This window comes from Coturnix japonica, chromosome 1 (genome assembly GCF_001577835.2).
Source record: "Coturnix japonica isolate 7356 chromosome 1, Coturnix japonica 2.1, whole genome shotgun sequence".
NCBI lineage: Eukaryota > Metazoa > Chordata > Aves > Galliformes > Phasianidae > Coturnix > Coturnix japonica.
In genome coordinates this window covers 166,147,565-166,166,594 of record NC_029516.1, presented here as the reverse complement: position 1 = coordinate 166,166,594, position 19,030 = coordinate 166,147,565, and the positions used below count along the sequence as shown (strand labels likewise).

The following is a 19,030-nucleotide window of genomic DNA, read 5'->3' as shown; positions in this document are numbered from 1 at the left end:
TTCTCATTGTTCGGTGGCTTTTCTTGTGCGGTTGTTGCTGGCGAGGCGTGATTTTGCCTTTAGGATGCTAAAAAACCCACTTTAACCAAGGGTAACTGGCAAAGGCATGGCCAGCAGCGCTGTGGATCAGGGCTGGGGTTGAGCTCAAGGCCGCGGCCGGGGCGTTCCCGTGGCAGCCGGAAACAGCCGATCGCGCTCGGCCCGCGGCTCCGCCCGGCACCCGTAGGAGGCGAGGAGGGCGAGCCAAGATGGCGGGTGTGCCGGCCGTGCGTATCAGCATCGAGTCGGCGTGTGAGAAACAAGTGCAGGAGGTGGGGCTGGATGGCAGCGAGACCTACCTGCAGCCCCTCTCCATGTCACAGAACCTGGCCCGCCTGGCGCAGCGCATCGACTTCAGCCAGGGCTCCGGCTCTGAGGAGGACGAGCCGGGCTCGGCGGGCCGCGCCTGGGCCGAGCAGAACGAGGCGGAGGATGAGGAAGGTGAGGAGCGAGCAGGCCGGGTGGGGTGGATGCCCGAGGCCTGCAGACTCCGGAGCTGCTCTGTGCGGCCGGTGAGCCTGGTGAGGTTCCCTGCAGCGTAGTGCAAGGTCTGCTCCTGCGGCATGGCAGACACTGCTGTCCCTGCAGGCTGGGGGGTGATAGAGCACAGCCCTGCTGGAAAGGGCTTGGGGGTGCTGGGGGATGGCAACCTAGACGTGAGCCAGCAATGTGGCCTAGCAGGCCAAAGAGCCAACGGCCAGCAGGGAAAGGGAGGTGATCCTGATCCTCTGCTCTACGCTCTGAGACCTCGCCTGGAGCACTGTGTCCAGATGGGCAGTCCTCAGTACAGGACAGACATGGAGCTGTTGGAGCGCATCCAGAGGAGGGCCACAAAATTGATCTGAGTGATGGAACATCTCTCCTATGAGAGCTCGGCTCAGTTCTCCAAGCTTCTGTTCAGCCTGGAGAAGGGAAGGCTGCGGCGAGACCAGAGAGCAGCCTTTCAGTGTCTAAATGGGGGCAAGAGAAGGGGCAGGCTCTTAAGCAGGGTCTGTTGTGACAGGACCAAAGAAAATGATTTCCAACTTAAAAGAATGAAATTTAGACTGAATATAAGTTTTTTTTACACTAAGGGCGGTGAGGCACTGAAAGAGGTTGTCCAGGGAGATGCTGATGTCTCTGAAGACCTCTAGGTCACACTGGACAAGGCTCTAAGCAACATGTTGTAGCTGTAGGGGTCCTTTTTCATTTCAGGGCTGTTCAACTAAATGACCCTTAAAGGTCCCTTCTCACTCAAATGATTCTGTAATACTGCTGACAGAGTTCTAGGAAATACCTTGGTGAAAGGGAGACAAGGTAAATCCACATATCACATTGTGTTTTATGCTTTTGTGAAGGTTTGTAAAAAGATAGGGTGTAAGACTTGTTCTTAAAACATACCTTATGTCTGTATTTGTTTTGTTTTCAGGGTTGGTGAAGTTTCAGCCGTCCCTCTGGCCTTGGGACTCTGTGAGAAACAACTTAAGAAGTGCCCTGACTGAAATGTGTGTGCTGTACGATGTCCTCAGCATCGTTAAGGATAAGAAGTTCATGACCCTGGATCCAGTGGTGCAGGACCCTCCTCCTCCCAAGCAGGTACATTGCAGCTTATGCATCTCCTGTGTGTTCATACTGAAGGTTTTGAGGCTTTTTTGTGTGAATGATAAATAGAAGATCTGGTAGTATTCCACACGGTGCCTTTTTGCTGTGCTGTATGGTAAGTGGGGAGGGCTCAGAGTGGGAAAGGATGCTGAGCTCAGAGGCTTCTTGGAGTTGTAAATCAAAGTGCTTCTTGTGGCCATGTCATACTGACGTGAAAGTAATTCTACTCAGCATCCTACAAAAGCTGCCTTACTGTCAGCGCAGTGTCAGAAGCTGAAACATTGTTGGCTCTGTTGAACGCTGCTCAGCAACAGATAAAACATTGATGTATTATCAACATTGTTTCTCTCCCACAGCCAAAACACAGCATTGTACCAGACGCTGTTAAGAAAATCAACTCTGTCCCAGCAGAAACTGTGACAGGTTTATTGGGTTTTGTTTTCCTCCTAGAATCCTCAGTTTCTACAGTTGATTTCAAAGAAGAAGTCATTAGCAGGTGCAGCTCAGATCCTGCTAAAAGGAGCGGAAAGGTTATCCAAATCAGTGGCAGAAAACCAGGAAAATAAGCGACAAAGAGATTTCAACTCAGAACTACTAAGACTGAGACAACACTGGAAGCTGAGAAAAGTGGGCGACAAAATTCTTGGTGATCTGAGCTACAGAAGTGCAGGTATGCAGTCAGGGGTTTGTTTTTACACAGAAATGAATATTTAGATTGTACAAAGAGTGTTTTAAGCTGGAAAAAAAACCCAGACGGACTATCTTCAATAATACATGTCAGTTAATAATACGTAATTATGAGACTGAATTGTAAGAGGACGCTTGTTTTATTATCAGGGAAAACATCCCACCATCCTTAACCTAGAAAGTGATTTTAAAGGTGAGATGAGTTTTAGTAAAGATTGCTTTACAGAACAGTTCTCAATGGGCTGAGAAGTGATCTGCTGACAAGGAGGCCTTGTACACAAAAGATCTGTGAATCATTTTTACGTTGAGGAGTATCTTTTATTTTTCCATGAACACAGATTCATTACTTCTGTTGTAACTTCTGAGAACTAAGAATATACAGTATAATGTGCATTACGTATGAATCATGAATAATAATGCGTTATTATATGAATTTCATCTCTGTCTCTGAGGTATAGGTATAAAGCAGGCATCTAAACCAATTATTTTGGGCACCTGTCCTAGTAGCTAATGTGGAGAAAGAGAATTAGAGCTGTTCTTCTTTTGTTAATGATTAAGCTGTAGCTATGACTCTCCTTGAGTCTCAAGGTTATATGGCAGGTGCTGCTCTTGGTCGCATCAAACTCTCTGCAGTAATACAGGTGTGGGAAAGACTGTCTGAGAAGCTGCTTGGCAGAAAAGGACCTGAGATGCCGGGTAGAAGGCAGCTGAACGTGAACCAGCAGTGTGCCTAGGTGGCCAAGAAGGCCCATGGCATCCTGGCCTGCATCAGAAGTAGAACAGCCAGCATGGCTAGGGAAAGGACTGTTCCCTTCCATGCAGTATTGGTGAGACCACACCTTGAGTACTGGGTTCAGTTTTGTGCCCTTTGCTACAAGAAAGACATGGAGTTGATCGGATGTGTTCTCAGAAGCACAAAGCCAGAGGGACTAAAAAACGAGAATTATGAGGAGTGGTTGAGAGAGGTGGGCTCTTGTAGTCTGGAGAAGGTTGAGGGGAAACTTCAGGGCTCCCTATGACTACCTGGAAGGAGGTTACAGATTACAGCAGGGAGAGTGTTGGTCTCTTTTCTCAGGTGACAAGTGGTGAGACCATTTCCTTGCATCCTAAGTTGTGTCAAGAGAAATTAGATTGGATACTGAGAAGAGTTTCTTCATGGAATGGGTAGTTTAAGGCTGGAAAGGGCTGTCCAGGGAGGTGGTGGTGTCCCCCTCTGGAGATACGTAACAGATGTATGGACATGTACCAAGGGACATGGTTTAGTGATGGGATTTGGTAGATGAGATGGATGGCTGCATTTGATAATCTTGAAGATCTTTTTCAACCTGGATGATTTTAGGATTCTGCTATACATGTCTTTGTTCTTTGATTAGGTTCCCTTTTCCTTCATCATGGCACATTCGAGGTGATCAAAAACACTGACATTGACCTGGATAAAAAGATACCTGAGGATTACTGTCCTTTGGATGTTCAAATCCCTAGTGATTTAGAGGGATCAGCCTACATAAAGGTTTGTCAGAAACTATAACGGAATAGCATTGTTTTTATGCTGTTTGCACGTTTGCAATGAAGAATAAACTTGAGATAACCTTTTATTTTTATTTTTCCACATAGGTTTCTATTCAGAAACAAGCTCCAGACATTGGTGACCTTGGGACAGTCAATCTCTTCAAAAGACCCATGCCAAAATCAAAACCAGGTATGTTATTTTCAGGGCATGTTGTCACAAAATAGGTTTGTGGGTGATGTTTAATTTGAAAATTCTCACATAAAGCTTTAAAGAAGAGTGGACAAGAATATTCTTATTTAAACTAAATAAATTCTGATAAATACTCAATTTGTAGAAGAATTGTAGAATCGTGGAATGGCCAGGGTTGAAAAGGACCACAATGATCACCCAGTTTCAACCCCCTGCTGTGTGTAGGGTTGCCAACCACCAGACCAGGCTGCCCAGAGCCACATCCAGCCTGGCCTTGAATGCCTGCAGGGATGGGGCATCCACAGCCTCCTTGGGCAACCTGTTCCAGTGTGTCACCACCCTCTGTGTGAAAAACTTCCTCCTAATATCTAATCAAAACCTCCCCAGTCTCAATTTAAAACCATTAATACCACCTTATTACTCTAGCAATGACATTCAGGCAACTGCTGCAGAATATCTGGTATCTGAACAAGAAGGCAGCTTCTCTTTTCTGAAGTCATGTATTTGTATTTTCAGGTACTCCGCACTGGCAAACAAAACTGGAGACTGCACAGAATGTTCTCCTGTGTAAAGAAATCTTTGCCCAGCTGTCACGAGAAGCTGTTCAAATTAAATCACAAATTCCTCACATTGTTGTGAAAAATCAGATCATCTCTCAGCCTTTCCCAGGTAGGAAAACTTGCTTAAATACAGACTGAAGTTCTGTTTTATGCGACTTTGGTTGTTTTTTTTCTTTAGGAAACAAGGCAAAAACTGTCAACCTTGCTTCTCAAAGGTTCTGAAAAGCAGAGTTTCCCAAAATTTTACTTGCTAATTATAGTAAAATTCAACTAATATACTTCGTTTTCTAGTTGGCTCTTATGTTATTATACAGATTGTTGTTTTTTGTCGGTAGTACTTAACATCGTTCTGTCAGCTCTAATGACAGGTGCACATTGTGGAGTTTTGCATAAATCACTGCTTCGTGTGGGTGTGGGTGAAACTTTAGTGGTGAGTTAATGGGCTATCTGTAGAATGAAGGCTGGTACTCTTCAATGTGGACAATTAGAGAAGATGAAGATGGGTCAGAGCTGCTGGATTTACACAAGGGATACGCAACTGCTTATGAAGAAGCCTTTTTTCCTCTGTGTGTGGGTTTGAGTTACAGAAGTAGGTATGAAATAAATCCATTGAGGTAGCTGGCCTTCAGTGAGCAATAAGTGTTACCTGCTTTTGCTGTTGCATTGTCCATCATTTTATTTCTACTTTTTTTTTCCTTTGAGATAGTGAATGTTGGTTGTAGAGCCAGTGTCTATATAAGGTGAAGAATAAAGATCTCAATGGTCTGCTTGGAAACCATGTCCTTATTATATTTTCAGTAATCCTTTAAAACCTGCTTTGCACAGGCTTGCAGTTGTCTATTTCTCTGTGTCACTCTTCCAATGACAAAAAGTCACAGAAGTCCACTTCGGAAAAACAGAATCCCGAGGATCATCTCTATGTTCTGGAACATAATTTGCATCAACTTATCAGAGAGGTAATGCATTCATGGTCCAGTATTGGAGGGGGCTTTTTTTGGCTTTTAGTTTTGTTTTGTGCTGCTATAATAACAGATGGCCACTAGAGGCCAGTACATTTCTGTCCATTTCTGTGAAGCAACCTGCTGATCTGCTTTTCTATGCAATAGTGACTAAGGAGTTCCAGCAATGCTTTCATGGAACGCTAGTTCTGAACATAACTTTAAGCCCGGCTGCTCACTTGTGAAAAGCTATGCAAGGATTTCTCCAGCTCATCAGTTTCCCTTTTCTACCTCTGTGTTTAATTAGTGTTTGTCAAGTACGTAATGAATTGAGTATTGATTTGGACTATACTTCCATGAGAAAAGAACAATAAATGCCTGCAGTAACTGTGCTTCACTTGAGGTCTGACTATTGCTTCAGTGCTTTAGATTGTCATACAATTGAATGAGAAGACCTGGAGAAATAGGCAGGAGATGTGCATCCTCCCTGATCCGAGAAAGTGCAGATGTCTAAGCAGTTGTGAAAGCATGTTCCAGAAAGTGTTCCTATCCATAGAGCGTGGCTCCACAAGCCATGAAGTCATGTGCAGTGGCACAGTTCTAAGATCTGATGTGAAGCATTGTATTGGTGTATGCATATTAAATCTTGCATTTGTGTTAATTTGATCGCTTTCTCTTTTAACAATTGTTTCCAGTGTCACAAGCAAACTTTGAGCTCCACGGTGATGCCACATCCAGCAAGTGCCCCTTTTGGCCACAAGAGAATGAGACTAGCAGGACCACAGGCTTTTGATAAAAATGAAATCACTGCCTTGCAGACAAATGAAGGGCTTCTGGAAAAGATCATAAAACAGGCAAAACACATCTTTCTGAGGCGCAGGTAGGTCACGAGCTGTGTAATGAAATGTGACACTGTGGAAAACAGGATGTTTTTCAGTGTTCGGTTTCTACTTCTTTGTCTGTTTAAGTATGAAGAATAACAACGTATGACCACACAATACTTGGCTAGAGAAATCTGAATGTTTCTTACTAGTGAGGTCTGTGACAGCTGTGATGGAGGCTGCTCGTAGTTATCCTTTTTAAAGTTCTTTGCTGTGCAGTTGATACTGTGTAATATCACGTCAATACTTCTGCAGAGTATATGTGGAATATATACAGTAAATGGCCATATTTAATCTGCAGCTGGAATTTTGAAATACACTGGCTCATTTCCTTTAAAGAAGATAACAGCACAAATTAGCAATATTATTTTGAGTGGAATGTATCCTTTTTCCTCTAGAACTGCTCGAACCATTGACAGTCTGGCTAGTCGTATTGAAGATCCTCAGATTCAGGCCCACTGGTCAAATATAAATGATGTTTATGAATCCAGTGTTAAAGTTCTAATAACTTCTCAAGGATATGAACAGATATGCAAGTAAGTATGAAAGCACGTGCATCTTTCTATTTGTAAACTGACATTGCAGTAGCACAGCATGTACAAGTGGCGTGTTGCAGTTTTCATAGAATCATAGAATGGCCTGGGTTGAAAAGGACCACAATGATCATCCAGTTACAACCCCCCTGCTGTGTGCAGGGTCACCAACCACCAGACCAGGCTGCCCAGAGCCACATCCAACCTGGCCTTGAATGCCTGCAGGGATGGGACATCCACAGTCTCCTTGGGCAACCTGTTCCAGTGTGTCACCACCCTCTGTGTGAAAAAATTCCTCCTAATATCTAATCTAAACTTCCCCTGTCTCAGTTTAAAACCATTCCCCTTGTCCTATCACTATCCACCCTCATAAACAGCCATCCCCCTTCCTATTTATAAGCTCCCTTCAAGTATTGGAAGGCCACAACAAAGTCTCCCTGGATCCTTCTCTTTCCCAAGCTAAACAAGCCCAGTTCCCTCAACCTTTTTTCATAGGAGAGGTGCTCCAGCTCTCTGATCATCTTAGTGGCCCTCTGGCCCTTAGTAAATTTTCCTGTTTTCTGGAAAGAGATGGTCACAGTGGCAGGGAGGGAGCTGTAAGGCACCTCAGGAGGTTCCTTGACTTGAACAAGCAGTGGACCAGTCCTGGGAATGTGCCATGGAATAGATTTGCCATGCAGCATACAGGGGAATGTTGTTGCGAATGATATAATTGAGGTGTTTAAAGTTGTTATTGTATTCCACGGGCTTTGCACTATCCTTGTCTTAGAGTTCTTATCAATTAATTGGAAGAGTTCTGTGTTCTTTGAACAAGCTTTCTATTTTCTGAGGTGTTATAATAAATTTTGAATAAATGTTTATCTTTTCTTCAAAGATCCATTCAACTACAACTCAATATCGGAGTTGAGCAAATCAGAGTAGTGCACAGAGATGGAAGAGTTATTACACTGTCTCATCAAGAGCAAGAACTGCAGGATTTCCTTTTATCTCAGGTATACTCATATACTTTGCTTTTCCTTTTCTTCTCCTATTTGGGGGGACAGAAGTGGGAATCTCTCCTTTATCTGTGTAAGGAACATTAGGAAACTTGAAATGAAGTTACTGCCAGAGAAAAGGTAGATGACCGGATGTGTTTGTATACTGCATTTAGCAACTGCTACTGAAGTGTAATACCAGGTCACTAGCAGCAATCAATTTTTTCCCCTTCCATTAAAAATACTAATGATACTGACACTCATTATCAGAGCGATAGCTTTCTTGCTGACTTCAGAACAAACCAGTGAGAGCAGGCTACAAGGTACTTGATATTATTAAGCTTACTGTAACCAAATCCAATCCAGAGATCTTAATGAGCCCACAATTACTGTCATTTCAGCGCTGTGTTGTTAATGATTGCATTGCAGCAACCATTACTAAATCAGCTGATATTCGAACTGAGGCTCGTTAATTGCATAGAACAAGCTGCTGGTTCTGTTCAGAAGTGACAGTCTCACTAATAAACATTGTAAATAGTCAAAATACAGGTCTTTAATAACAGTGCTTGGCCTGTTGCAGTTGCATCAAACTCCAGAACACAAAGAAAACAAGTTGAAACAGATTCTACCGATGGTATCTCTTCATGAAGACGTGTTTTTAGACTTTTTCAGAGAAGTGCTGACAGTGTTGGGTTATTCTTTGTGACAAGGGTTATGTTTTGATGTGGAAAGACATTCACTTCTAAACTTGTAAATTGTTGAAGTTCAAAGCTTAAAGCCCTTGAGCGTTATTGGAGATAATCGTGTGCCAGAGAACCTCGGCCTTTATTTGAGTTTGCAATGTTAATATATATTTGCAAAGATATTTTAGATATTTTACAGCAAAGGTCTTTATCCAAGAAAAATGTTTCAAAATCCTTTTCATAACAGCTGGGTAATTTTCTTGTTAATTGAAAGCAGTACTTAAAACAGTCATCTGGTTGCATAGTGTACTTGATACAGTGGTCGCCTCTGCCTACAAAGCTGTGCTGACATGTATAACATGTTTTTTTTAAACAAACAAACTCCAAAACAGCCACCAAAACCAAAAGAACAAAAGCAGACAAAGAAAAAGAAACTCAAACAACAACAAAAAGCCACACAAAACAACCCACAGTCACAGTTGCTCTGCATTTCATTTTGCGGTGTGCAAATACTGATGAGAAAACGAACCTGTTGTCACCTTTCAGATGTCGCAGCACCAAGTACATGCAGTTCAGCAGCTTGCAAAAGTGATGGGATGGCACGTGCTGAGCTTCAGTAATCACGTTGGCCTGGGGCCAGTGGAGAGTATTGGCAATGCATCTGCAATAACCGTAGCGTCACCAAATGGAGACTATGCCATTTCAGGTAATACTTTCTATTTCAAATGTGTACAAAATTCTTAAGTTCTAAAGGATTTTTAAGTTTTCCTCTAAAATCAGTCTCCAGGATATTATAGAACAATGATAACTTAGAGCAAAATATTCTAGAAACTATCTCTTGTGCTTGGAATCGGCACCTAAAGAGAATGAGTACTTTACCAAGCAGCAAAAGAAACCCTAGGAAAAGCCTGGGCCTGCTGTCAGGTGGGGACAGGATCTGGTAGCTCAGGACATGGAGAATGTTGGGGTACCTGATGTCTTCTTTCCTTTGGTCTTAAGACTGACCTTCAGGAATCCCACGTCCCCTTGACTTGGATCACAGAGTTAACTTGACCCTCCTTACTGAGGTTAAATGATGATTCTGTGAATTTAGAACAAAGAATCATGTAGGATGTGTCTAACCACTGAGGGACCTGGTTAATGTCACTGTAAATCCACTCTTGATGATCCATTAAAGGTCATGTTGATCAGGAGAGATTCCTAAAGACTAACAGAAGGCCTGTGTCGTATATTATAGAAGAACAGGAAACTACAATCTGGTCAGCTTAGCTGCAGTTACTAAGAAGATGAGAGGGTAAAAAAAGACGCAGCAGTTTCCAAACATATTAAGGTCATAAGGTGTATGTAAGGAGTAGCTGACATCAGCTTATGAAGGGGAAATTACACTCAATCAGCCCAAAGAGCTTTTTACACTGAGATAACTAAATCAGTAAGTGAGGGGAGAACAATGGATGTTCTGTGTTTTAGCAGGATTTTTGAGACTGTACACCAACACCCCCCTTAATTGACATAGTGATGGAATAGAAGCTAGGCTGGCTGAAATGCCAGGCTCAAAAGGTTGTGATCCTCAGCCACAAAATCCAGCTGGATGCCACAAGTGTGGTGTACCCCAGAGTTCAGTGCTAGGACCGTGGCTGCTTAGAGCAGCAGGATGTTGGGGCAGGTTTGCTGGCGATACATAAATGAGAAGTAGTTGATGGTGATGATGTGTGTGCTGCCATCATAAGACACGCAAAGAAAACTGGGCTGGCAGGAACCTCAGGGTGTTCAGTAAAGGGCAGTGCTGAGTCCTGCACGTGGGGAGGAACAAGCCCAGACACCAGCAAGCTGCCCACAAGTGCCAGAATGTGTCCTGGTGTCAAAAGCCAGCAGGTTTCCATATCACGCAGAGCCTTCCAGCAGGTTGAAGGAAGGAATCTTTCCCTTCTGCTTACCACTGGTAAGGCCACAGCTGGAGTTCAGTGCTGAGTTCTCCAGTACAGGAGAGGCATGGATGTGCTGGAGTGATTCCAACAAACAGCCACAAGGACCATTGAGGGACTGGAGCATCTCTTCTGTGAGGAAGGGCTGAGGGAGATAGGACTGTTCATTATGGAGAAGAGGAGGCTGAGGGGTAAGGTGACATCATTAATGTCCATAAATACCTGGAGGGTGAGTGCAGCGAGAATGAAGCCAGGCTCTTTTCAGTGGCACCCAACCATGGGCACAAACTGATTCTCAGATCTGAGGTGGTCATACAGCAGTTTTCATCTGCTGCCACAAGTGTAATGTTTGGGAAAGCTGAGCATTACCTGCTTAACCAAATCATGAGCCCACCACCACCAAAAGGAAAAACACCAAAGAAACACAAGCAAAAAACCTGCCACCAAGACATAGAGAATAGCACCCTCTCTCCACCAGTCATGCAGTTTGATGATAACAGCAGTCCTGACTTCATTCCTCTCCATTTCAGAGATATCCAGTAGAAATCTATGATCAAGGCTATTTTTCCTTGCCATTCACATGTAAGGTCTATCCATGGATTGTTTGTCAAATGTTTCTTTGATTTGCTTTAGCAAAGAGCAGTGCCAACAGAAAAACTGTAGAGAAAAAGCATGAAATCAATGAGAGCAAATCAAAAGTAGCAGCTTTTACAACATAAATGTACGTGAGACAATCTGTCATTTGTGTCCAGCGTGTTTGGAATTGACTAAAAATAATGTACTGCATACCTGAGGAAGGATATTTAACATGAGGAACTTGTAATGTGTAAAAACACTCATAAAATCTTTGTTCATCACAGTACGTAACGGTCCTGAAAGTGGCAGCAAAGTTATGGTTCAGTTTCCACGAAGTCAGTGCAAAGATCTCCCCAAAGGCGACGTACTGCAGGACAACAAATGGAACCACCTTCGAGGGCCCTTCAAGGAAGTCCAGTGGAATAAAATGGAAGGGCGCAACTTCGTGTATAAAATGGAGCTGCTCATGGCAGCCTTAACTCCATGCTGATAAGCTCTCAGTCTCTTCGTGGGGGCTTTGAGTCATTGCTGTGCTGCCTGTGCAACAAAAGATAATGTAGCCTGTGGGGCTATACAAGAAAACAAAACCAAATGTATTTCCTGTACAGATGCATCTGTTGTAGGGTTTATAATAAAGCATTATCAATGATGGGTAGAATACAGCTTCTTCAGAAAGCTCCTTCCAGCTGTACCTTTGCAGGCTGCTCTACCTGGATCAACATACCTGAGAGACTAATGTGGTTTTTGTTTATTAAATGGAGTTAAGGAACCCTTTGCTGTATGAAAGGAGCCTGCTCAAAATGACACCTTTTCCTTTACAGCCTCTGCTTTTGCTGAATAGATTTTTACAGTTACGTTGCTTGCAATTTCTGGATGTAGAGGAAATGAACTTTACCTATGTATAAAATTCTCCTGCCAGTTTGAATTTTTGTGTAACTTTTGTGTGTGTAAATTCATGTCCAGAAAGAACAGACTGGGAACAGAGGAGCAGGTAACCCATGCAAGAAACCTTGGATCTCCATAGTCATCCTGTTCTTTTTATTTCTGCCCTGGCATTCACTGCCATTCAGAAGAACGATGGTATTCTCATAGAGGTCAGCTCTGTTGAGATCTTAAAGAGGTAATTTTTCTTTCTTTCTTTCTTTCTTTCTTTCTCTTCCTTTGCTGTAATTATAGCTGCCTTGATGTTTCTACTGAAGTTTTGCCCACTTTTGTTTTGTCATTAATGGCTAAAGGTCTTTTTGAAACTGCCCTGTGTAAGCTGGTTAAGACTTTCATCCATACTGTGTTACAAGGTGTGTATATACATACATATATAGAAGAGAACTTTTTGCACATAGAACATGCTTGAATTAAACCATCGTATTTCTGTAGTGACAGTTGTTATTTTGCTATGTTCTTGAGCAACGTGAAATAGCTGTTAGAAATACCTATTAAGCAACTGCTGTTTAGTGTGTATCCAAAGCAGCTATTATACTGTGTTGAAATTTTCCATTGTGGAACATACTGTTATTTCAGTTCCTTGAAGTTCTTAATTCTGTGCAACTGGTCTGTGGGAGAGAAAAGCATTTCTCATAAGGTGTCGTGGATAATTCATGAAATAGAAAAAGTAATAGTTGAAAGTAGCACACAGGTCTCTTGATCATCTTGAGGTGGCTGAATCACAACAGCTGTGATACCTGTTCCCATATTGCTTGGCTAGCAGGTGGGGTTTTGTTCCTTACTGAACAAGGGGTGGCAGTGCAGCTCCCAGACTGATGCAGGTCTTGCACCTGACTGCAGTAAAGCTGTTTTGACTCTTGGCAGCACATCAGATCTCACTCAAAATCAGATGTAGGTATGAAACAAATTGATCTGTAACTTCACTGTTTTCAACCTAAACTGACAAATCTGCATGGAGCAGTGGCCTGTTTGCCAATGAAGCACTTCATTACCAAGTAATCACTTTGGAGCTACTAAGTTGTCGTGTTTGCAGGATTTGTTTCCTTCTGGGGCAAAAAGAAAGGCGCAGAGGGATCATCTTGTTTCAGAAGTGCAAGCACGTTATGAGCACAGAAAGTTGTTTAGACTTTCATGCTTGGCTGTTAGTAACAACACCACGTGGTTAGGAGCCTGCAGAGTGCCTTTAAAGAGAGGAATCCGTGAGTACTCAGTACTGGTGGAAAACAGGCTGATATGACCTCTAAACTGAGACAGACTTGGAGAGGTGTTCCAGCCCCCTGATAATCTTTGTGGACCTCCTCTGGAACCTCTCCAGCAGCTCCCTGTTTCTTGTATTGGGAACCCCAGACCTGGACACAGCACTTAGAAAGACAGAGTAGAGAGGGACAATCACCTCCCTGTCCCTGCTGGCCACCCCTTTTCTGATGGAGCCTGGAATGCCATTTGCTTTCAGGTGCTGAAGAGCACATTGATGGTTCATGTTAAGGTTTTCATCCACTGGGACCCCCAGGTCCTTCTCTGCAGGGCTCTGCTATGCGAGTTGGAAATTTCTCTTTGCTTTTACAGTGCATCTACACCATAAGGGCTCATTCCAGCTTTCGAGTCAGGGCATTCATGCCTGCATGTTTTCTGACTTGTCACATTTATTCAAGTAAATGTTAGGAGGCAAGAAATGGTCTTAAATGTCAGCTACATTTATCATGTTTTCTAAGCAACTCTAGCTATGTGCTCAGCTTAGCTTAGTCGCTTCGTGTTTAAGTTCTAATACTTGGGAATTAATAAACAGAAAGAGATATACAGGAAAAGTATTCTGAATGCTACAAGAATGCCTTACAGAGTGCTTCAAACTTCCAAGAAGTTAAAGGGAACACTTTCAGCTTCTGTGTCACTGAAGTTGAATTCACTCAGACACGCAGAGGACTGGCAATACATCCTTAGTGTGAAGAACTGGTACCAAATGTTCCTTCACTGAGCTGTGTTTTATATCTGAGATATTCATTTATTTTTCAGTTTCTTGATTCCTGGATGCAGGAAGGAGCAACCAGCTGAATCTAACACCTGAATTTATGAGTGGGTGTAAGGTCCTCTGCACTGCAAATGGCCTGTGCAGAAAAGTCAGCCCTAGAATGAAGCATTTTGTTCCAAGTGCTTTGGAAAAAGCTTTTCTGGTTCCTATCTGCACTGTTGTGCACTTGATAGGAAATGCTTTGTTTTTGTGGATCAAACCTGTGGTACCTCAGCTCTGAGCACAGCTGTCCTTGAGAAGAGGGGAACTGTCACCCCAGGGAGGCAGTGGATGCCCATCCATGCCTGGAGACACTCGAGGTCAGACTGGATTAGGGACTAAGAACCTCATCAAGCTGTAGGCGTCCCTGTTCACTGCAGGGGAGTTGGACCAGATGGCCTTGAAAGGTCCCTTCCAACTCAAGCAATTCTATGACTCTATGACTTGTAAAAGCTTTATGAGGCAAGTGAGCTGAAGTGTGGAAGAGGCAGTAGGAGCAGCAAAGCTCAAAAAGCCACGTGGTGTCTATAGATACAGACTAGCCCTCAGCCTCTTACATTTTCAGCCACTCCACTGGTGTGGGGTCAGTTTTCTATCCTCCATTTCAGACAGCATCACCTTCGGTGCCTGTGCGCAGTTCCTTGTTCGACAGCCTTTCTTAGTAATGTCATAAAATGTGTGTTTTATGTCCCTGGGCAGTGTAAACAGTTGGAAGCACAGGCAGTGGAACTTTGACCATCTTGGCATTATTTCAATGTCAGTTTTGACTGAGAGAGAATTACAGTTTGTGTTCAGAGCTTCGGGAAATTCCTTATGACTGAAAGTAGCAGCACATGCATAATAAATAGGAAGAAATCCTTGCGGGTAATTTTGTCATGTAATATTGCAATTAGACATTGAATTTATTATGTAGGTCTATCGTAATGGCTGTTCTGTCTTGCTGTAGCCAAAATGCAAGTGTCCTTCAGGAACACTATCATTTCCTTACAGGTAGATATTATTGATTGCTTGTTTTTAGGAGTGGCAGAGGCTGTAGATTTTATTAGTTAGCCACAAAAATGTGTCTGTACTCAGTCACGAACACGAACTCTGACTAGCAGAGCCCAGATCCTAACAGGTCAAAACAACTCCATCAGACACTGCTGATTTCAGGTCCTATGAGCTCTGTAAGTCAATAATTTTCTATGGTAGTCGCAAATACTTTACCTTGTAGGTTCCTTCTTGCTTTCCTTGCCAATACTTTTTCCTGAGGTAGTTGTTATTTTTGTTATGAGAGTCCTTGGCTAACACTCAATGGTTTCCAATTCAATTTCTTCAGTTGTACTTGCTGCAAATGAAAGGATGAAATTATTGATTGGGAAATGGATGGGAAGGTCAGCATTCCAAAATTAACAACTCCTTGTTAATAGCTGAGACATTTTTAATATTAACTCCAGATTACTCATCTAGAATTTGGCTTTAAGTACATCTTTCCAAAGCATCTGACCACATAATAAGTCCCTCAGAACCCTGAATGTGACACTAGTTGTTGAGTACAAGACTAAAAGCACTATGAAAAGTGAAAGAAACTCAAACCATGAGTGAGTTGCTCAAATGTCTCAGAATTCAGATTGGAAAAACGTGTATCTATCTTGGCTGCATTCTTAGATACCTGTTAGCTTATGTGTCTTCTTCTGGAATAGGTACAGGGATTTGTTACACAGCCACATGAAGCAGATCAAAATGGCAGATACCGCAGCAAGAAATGCAAAGAGAACAGCTACGAAATGTAAATCTTCATAGATAATCTCTGCAAAGAGAAATGTGCAGTGTTACAGAACTGCTTATGAGCAGGTCAGTGTTTAAACACAGGGTAAGGCTAAGAACTCCTGCAAGGTTCATACCGTAAACATTGAGTATGATGGTGCCGTAGGCGTTGGTTCCATACTCCTCTGTGACTGTGATAAAATAGTAGCCAGCATCTGTCATGCCCACGTTCAGAAGCTGTATAGAACCATTGTCAAAAGTAGTCACTCTGTCCTTATAGCCGGTGGAGATATTGATGTAACTCCCACTTTTCCACTCCACAATTTTGGTGGTGCCCCAGCTGGACACATGTTTCCACTCCACTGTGGCAATGCCTCTACAGGAGTACTCAACAGAGAGGAGGATATTTTGTGCCACGGTTGCATTGATGTTGGGCTGTGGGACAATTAATGACACTCCACCAGGAGCTGAAAGACAAAAGGGGAGATGAGTGTAGGAGGGATGCAGCAGTTGTGTATCCTGGGCAGGGTGGGACTTCCTGGGAGGGCAATTCATTCTATCCTAGTGGTCTGGTTTAGGACAGGAGTTTCTCTCTCTGTTGACCACAGTAGAAATGCACACGTCTAACTTAAGACTAAATACGTGTTTTATTTGGTTGTAGTCAGGAGAAATGTTTCTATGTTACAAGTAACAGCTTGTGTTTCAGTGTTTGGTGGAACCGGTTTGGAAGGGTCTTTCTGGGAAGGAATTGTGACACTTTCTGGAAGCTCTGGGCTTTTGATTATCCCAAATGGAGAAATGGAAATCACATCATGTTCTCATAAACCTCATCCTTAATGCGTTTTATCATGTATGGGAGAAGTAGGTGCTGCATTTTCTTTGTAAGCATTCAAGGCCCTGCAACCCATCACCTCCTCAGAGGTAAATGAACTGTCTTTTGTGAACAGTCCAAAGCTCCATTTCTCCTACATCCCCAAAGTCTGTGTTCCACAGTAATGTATTTACAACTCAATTGCCAGGCACTTAACAAACAAACAAAACAGGGATGGCCTTTATGATTTATAAAGTCAATTACAATGATGTTCCAGTTTACAGGGACTTCAGACAGACCAAGTCAGCCTAATGCCCCCTCTAAAATGACAACAAATATTCTGAAGAAATACAAAGCCTTGTTTACTGACCTCATACTATGGATCGAGAGATGCTTTTGTGTTCACCGGTACCTGACTTGCCTTTGAAGTTCTAGGTTTTAAATGGAGATCTTAATTACCGTGACCGAAGTAAGCTATTTTATCAACTAATCGTCCCCCCAAAGCAAGAACTGTAGAACTGTAGCAAGCTTAAATGCGTGAAGACTTGGCAAAGACTTCATTGCGTTTGCAGGATGAGAGGGACACAGCAGGCTGCTGGAGATGTCGTGTAGGCTTTAAATCAGGAATAACGTGTCAATAACGTCTGACAGAACAGATACATCAATAATGTGTTAGGAATGTTTGAGAGAACAGCTACATCAGGACAGTCAGCTACCTGCCAGTGCAGATAAATCCCACATCATCAGAGGGACCTTGTTGCTGTTTTGCACCAACGTCCAGGCAAAAAAAAAATGGATACAGAAAAATAATTACCACATACTTCCCACTAATGTGATTATGGAGCTGTTCATAACTGCTAAACGGAATGGATCGTTTAGTTTAATGTGTAACTGCAATAATCCTACTTGCATGAGGGCTTTCCTGCATGAGGATCTGGAAGAACACCAACCATGTGAGTTTCAATTGGAGCACGTAGTTTTTGAGTTAATGGCACGTTAGTGACACTTGGTGAGAGGCTCAGACTGGGTTTCCTGCCTGCAGAAATCGAACCAGACCGAAGGCAGATAAAGCACAGGGGCAGCCTTTTCCTGCTTCATCTCACCCACCCTCATGGCCTGGGCACAGCCTGACTGCTACTGCTGAGCTGGGAACAGCGCTGGGACCTCAGCTCTTCCCACCACAAACTGCTGGGATTCTCCCTTGGTAGGTTCTCCCTGTGCTCACTCTGCCTGCTGCCCTCCCACAGCCCCGTGGCATCCTTGCCCAGGCTGTGCTTGTTTTCAGTCTGCCTTCAGCAGAGACCGAGCAGACCCATGTTAAGGGCTTTGTGACCGTGAGATAAACAGAGCGGATGGGAGCTTCTGGTAACCGCTGCAAATTGCTCTGATTGTTTTCTGTTCCCTATGTTTATTTAAAGTCCTTTTGCTCTGTTTCTGGCTAGAGCTGAGCCAGCAGTGCCTTCTAATGCTGTGATAAAGGCAATTCTTTTCAATATATGACGGCAAGTTAAACGTTAAAAAGATACCTCCTTCCACTGAACTATCTGCAAATAACGTGAGCTCCCCGTGCAGCCCACGGAGCCAAACACAGCAACGCAACATCTAAACACCGACAAGTATTTGCGACATGCGGTGCTCGTGGCTCACCTGAACCGGTTGGATCCCAAACGAGCTGCAGCAGCCCGCAGTGCAAACATCTCACCCAAGGGCGATGGGTACCCACGGTACATGCAGGAGGAGGAGGGAAGGGGAGCGGGCACACTTACTCTGCAGCGCCCAGCCGGCCGCCAGGCACAAGGTGACGGTCCCCACGATGGCACCGCGTCTCCGACAGCCCCGCAAAGGTCTCATCGGGGAGCGGTCGCGGTGCCGGCATTGACCCCACCGGGCGGGGCCCGCGACAACGGGCTGCCGGCCTCTTCCTCGCTGCTCTCCCTCCTCTTCCTCCCCAGCTCAGCCTTCCCCGCGCCTCTCCCCGCTGCCCCGATACGGCCGCGGGATGCAATTGGCCGCCAATGGAACCGCGTGGCTGAGCCCGAGATGGAAGGGGATCTCCCTGAATGGAGGTTGTGGCCAGGTGGGGGTCGGCTCTGCTCGCACGTCGAGAGGGAACGGCTTTAAGTTGCTCCGGGGGAGGCTCGTGTTGGGTATTAGGGAACAGTTCCGAAACATTTCTCCTCTCTGCAGGAGCGGTGAGACACCGGCACGGGCTGCTCACGGAGGGGGTGGAGTTACCGGCCCTGGAGGTGTGCGGGAGCCGTGGGGATGCGGCAATGAGGGACGTGGGCATGGGGGGGAGGCAGCAAAGTGAAGGTGAGAAGGGAGCCCTCAAGCTCTTTGCTCAGTCCTTGACTAGAGAGGATGCAACCTGCATGAACTCCAGGGCTCAGCTTTTATTCACAGTGGGGTAAATTCTCCACCTTCCAGACACATGGTACGTGCCTGAATGCTCA

The 19,030-nt window shown here is 44.1% G+C and overlaps 2 protein-coding genes across 6 annotated transcripts; one reads left to right on the top strand and one right to left on the bottom strand.

Moving 5' to 3' along the window:
* Window positions 1-103: 103 nt before the first annotated feature.
* Window positions 104-12,446, top strand: MED17 (mediator complex subunit 17). The gene is made up of 12 exons (XM_015852308.2): window positions 104-480; window positions 1,448-1,614; window positions 2,071-2,290; window positions 3,681-3,817; window positions 3,922-4,006; window positions 4,523-4,675; window positions 5,392-5,522; window positions 6,200-6,384; window positions 6,784-6,921; window positions 7,793-7,910; window positions 9,122-9,281; window positions 11,358-12,446. The coding sequence occupies exons 1-12, from the start codon at window positions 249-251 to the stop codon at window positions 11,561-11,563; spliced, it is 1,932 nt and encodes a 643-aa protein (XP_015707794.1). The 5' UTR covers window positions 104-248; the 3' UTR covers window positions 11,564-12,446.
* On the bottom strand, window positions 9,288-18,821 carry VSTM5 (V-set and transmembrane domain containing 5). 5 transcript variants are annotated; one of them, XM_032442215.1, is made up of 5 exons: window positions 18,344-18,821; window positions 15,904-16,233; window positions 15,672-15,809; window positions 15,227-15,347; window positions 9,288-11,154 (listed from the first exon to the last, which is right to left on the bottom strand). In XM_032442215.1, exons 1-4 carry the CDS (start codon window positions 18,426-18,428, stop codon window positions 15,304-15,306), a joined length of 597 nt encoding a protein of 198 aa, XP_032298106.1. In that variant the 5' UTR covers window positions 18,429-18,821; the 3' UTR covers window positions 9,288-11,154; window positions 15,227-15,303. The 5 variants fall into 5 exon arrangements, with proteins under 5 accessions (XP_032298106.1, XP_032298104.1, XP_032298102.1 ...); XM_032442213.1 differs by lacking the exon at window positions 18,344-18,821 and having other exon boundaries at window positions 9,288-9,656; window positions 10,510-11,154; window positions 15,904-16,557; XM_032442211.1 differs by lacking the exon at window positions 18,344-18,821 and having other exon boundaries at window positions 15,904-16,557.
* Between the last annotated feature and the right edge of the window lie 209 nt (window positions 18,822-19,030).

Excerpts from the sequence above, each read along its gene's own strand:
- VSTM5 (XM_032442214.1), bottom strand. The coding sequence starts at position 16,321 with ATGAATTGCCCTCCCAGGAAGTCCCACCCTGCCCAGGATACACAACTG. Across the intron at positions 15,810-15,903 it reads CATCATACTCAATGTTTACG|AGATTATCTATGAAGATTTA; the intron begins GTATGAACCTTG and ends TTCTCTTTGCAG. Across the intron at positions 15,348-15,671 it reads GAAGACACATAAGCTAACAG|CAAGTACAACTGAAGAAATT; the intron begins GTATCTAAGAAT and ends TTTCATTTGCAG.
- MED17 (XM_015852308.2), top strand. The coding sequence starts at position 249 with ATGGCGGGTGTGCCGGCCGTGCGTATCAGCATCGAGTCGGCGTGTGAG. Across the intron at positions 481-1,447 it reads CGAGGCGGAGGATGAGGAAG|GGTTGGTGAAGTTTCAGCCG; the intron begins GTGAGGAGCGAG and ends TTTTGTTTTCAG. Across the intron at positions 6,385-6,783 it reads CACATCTTTCTGAGGCGCAG|AACTGCTCGAACCATTGACA; the intron begins GTAGGTCACGAG and ends TTTTTCCTCTAG.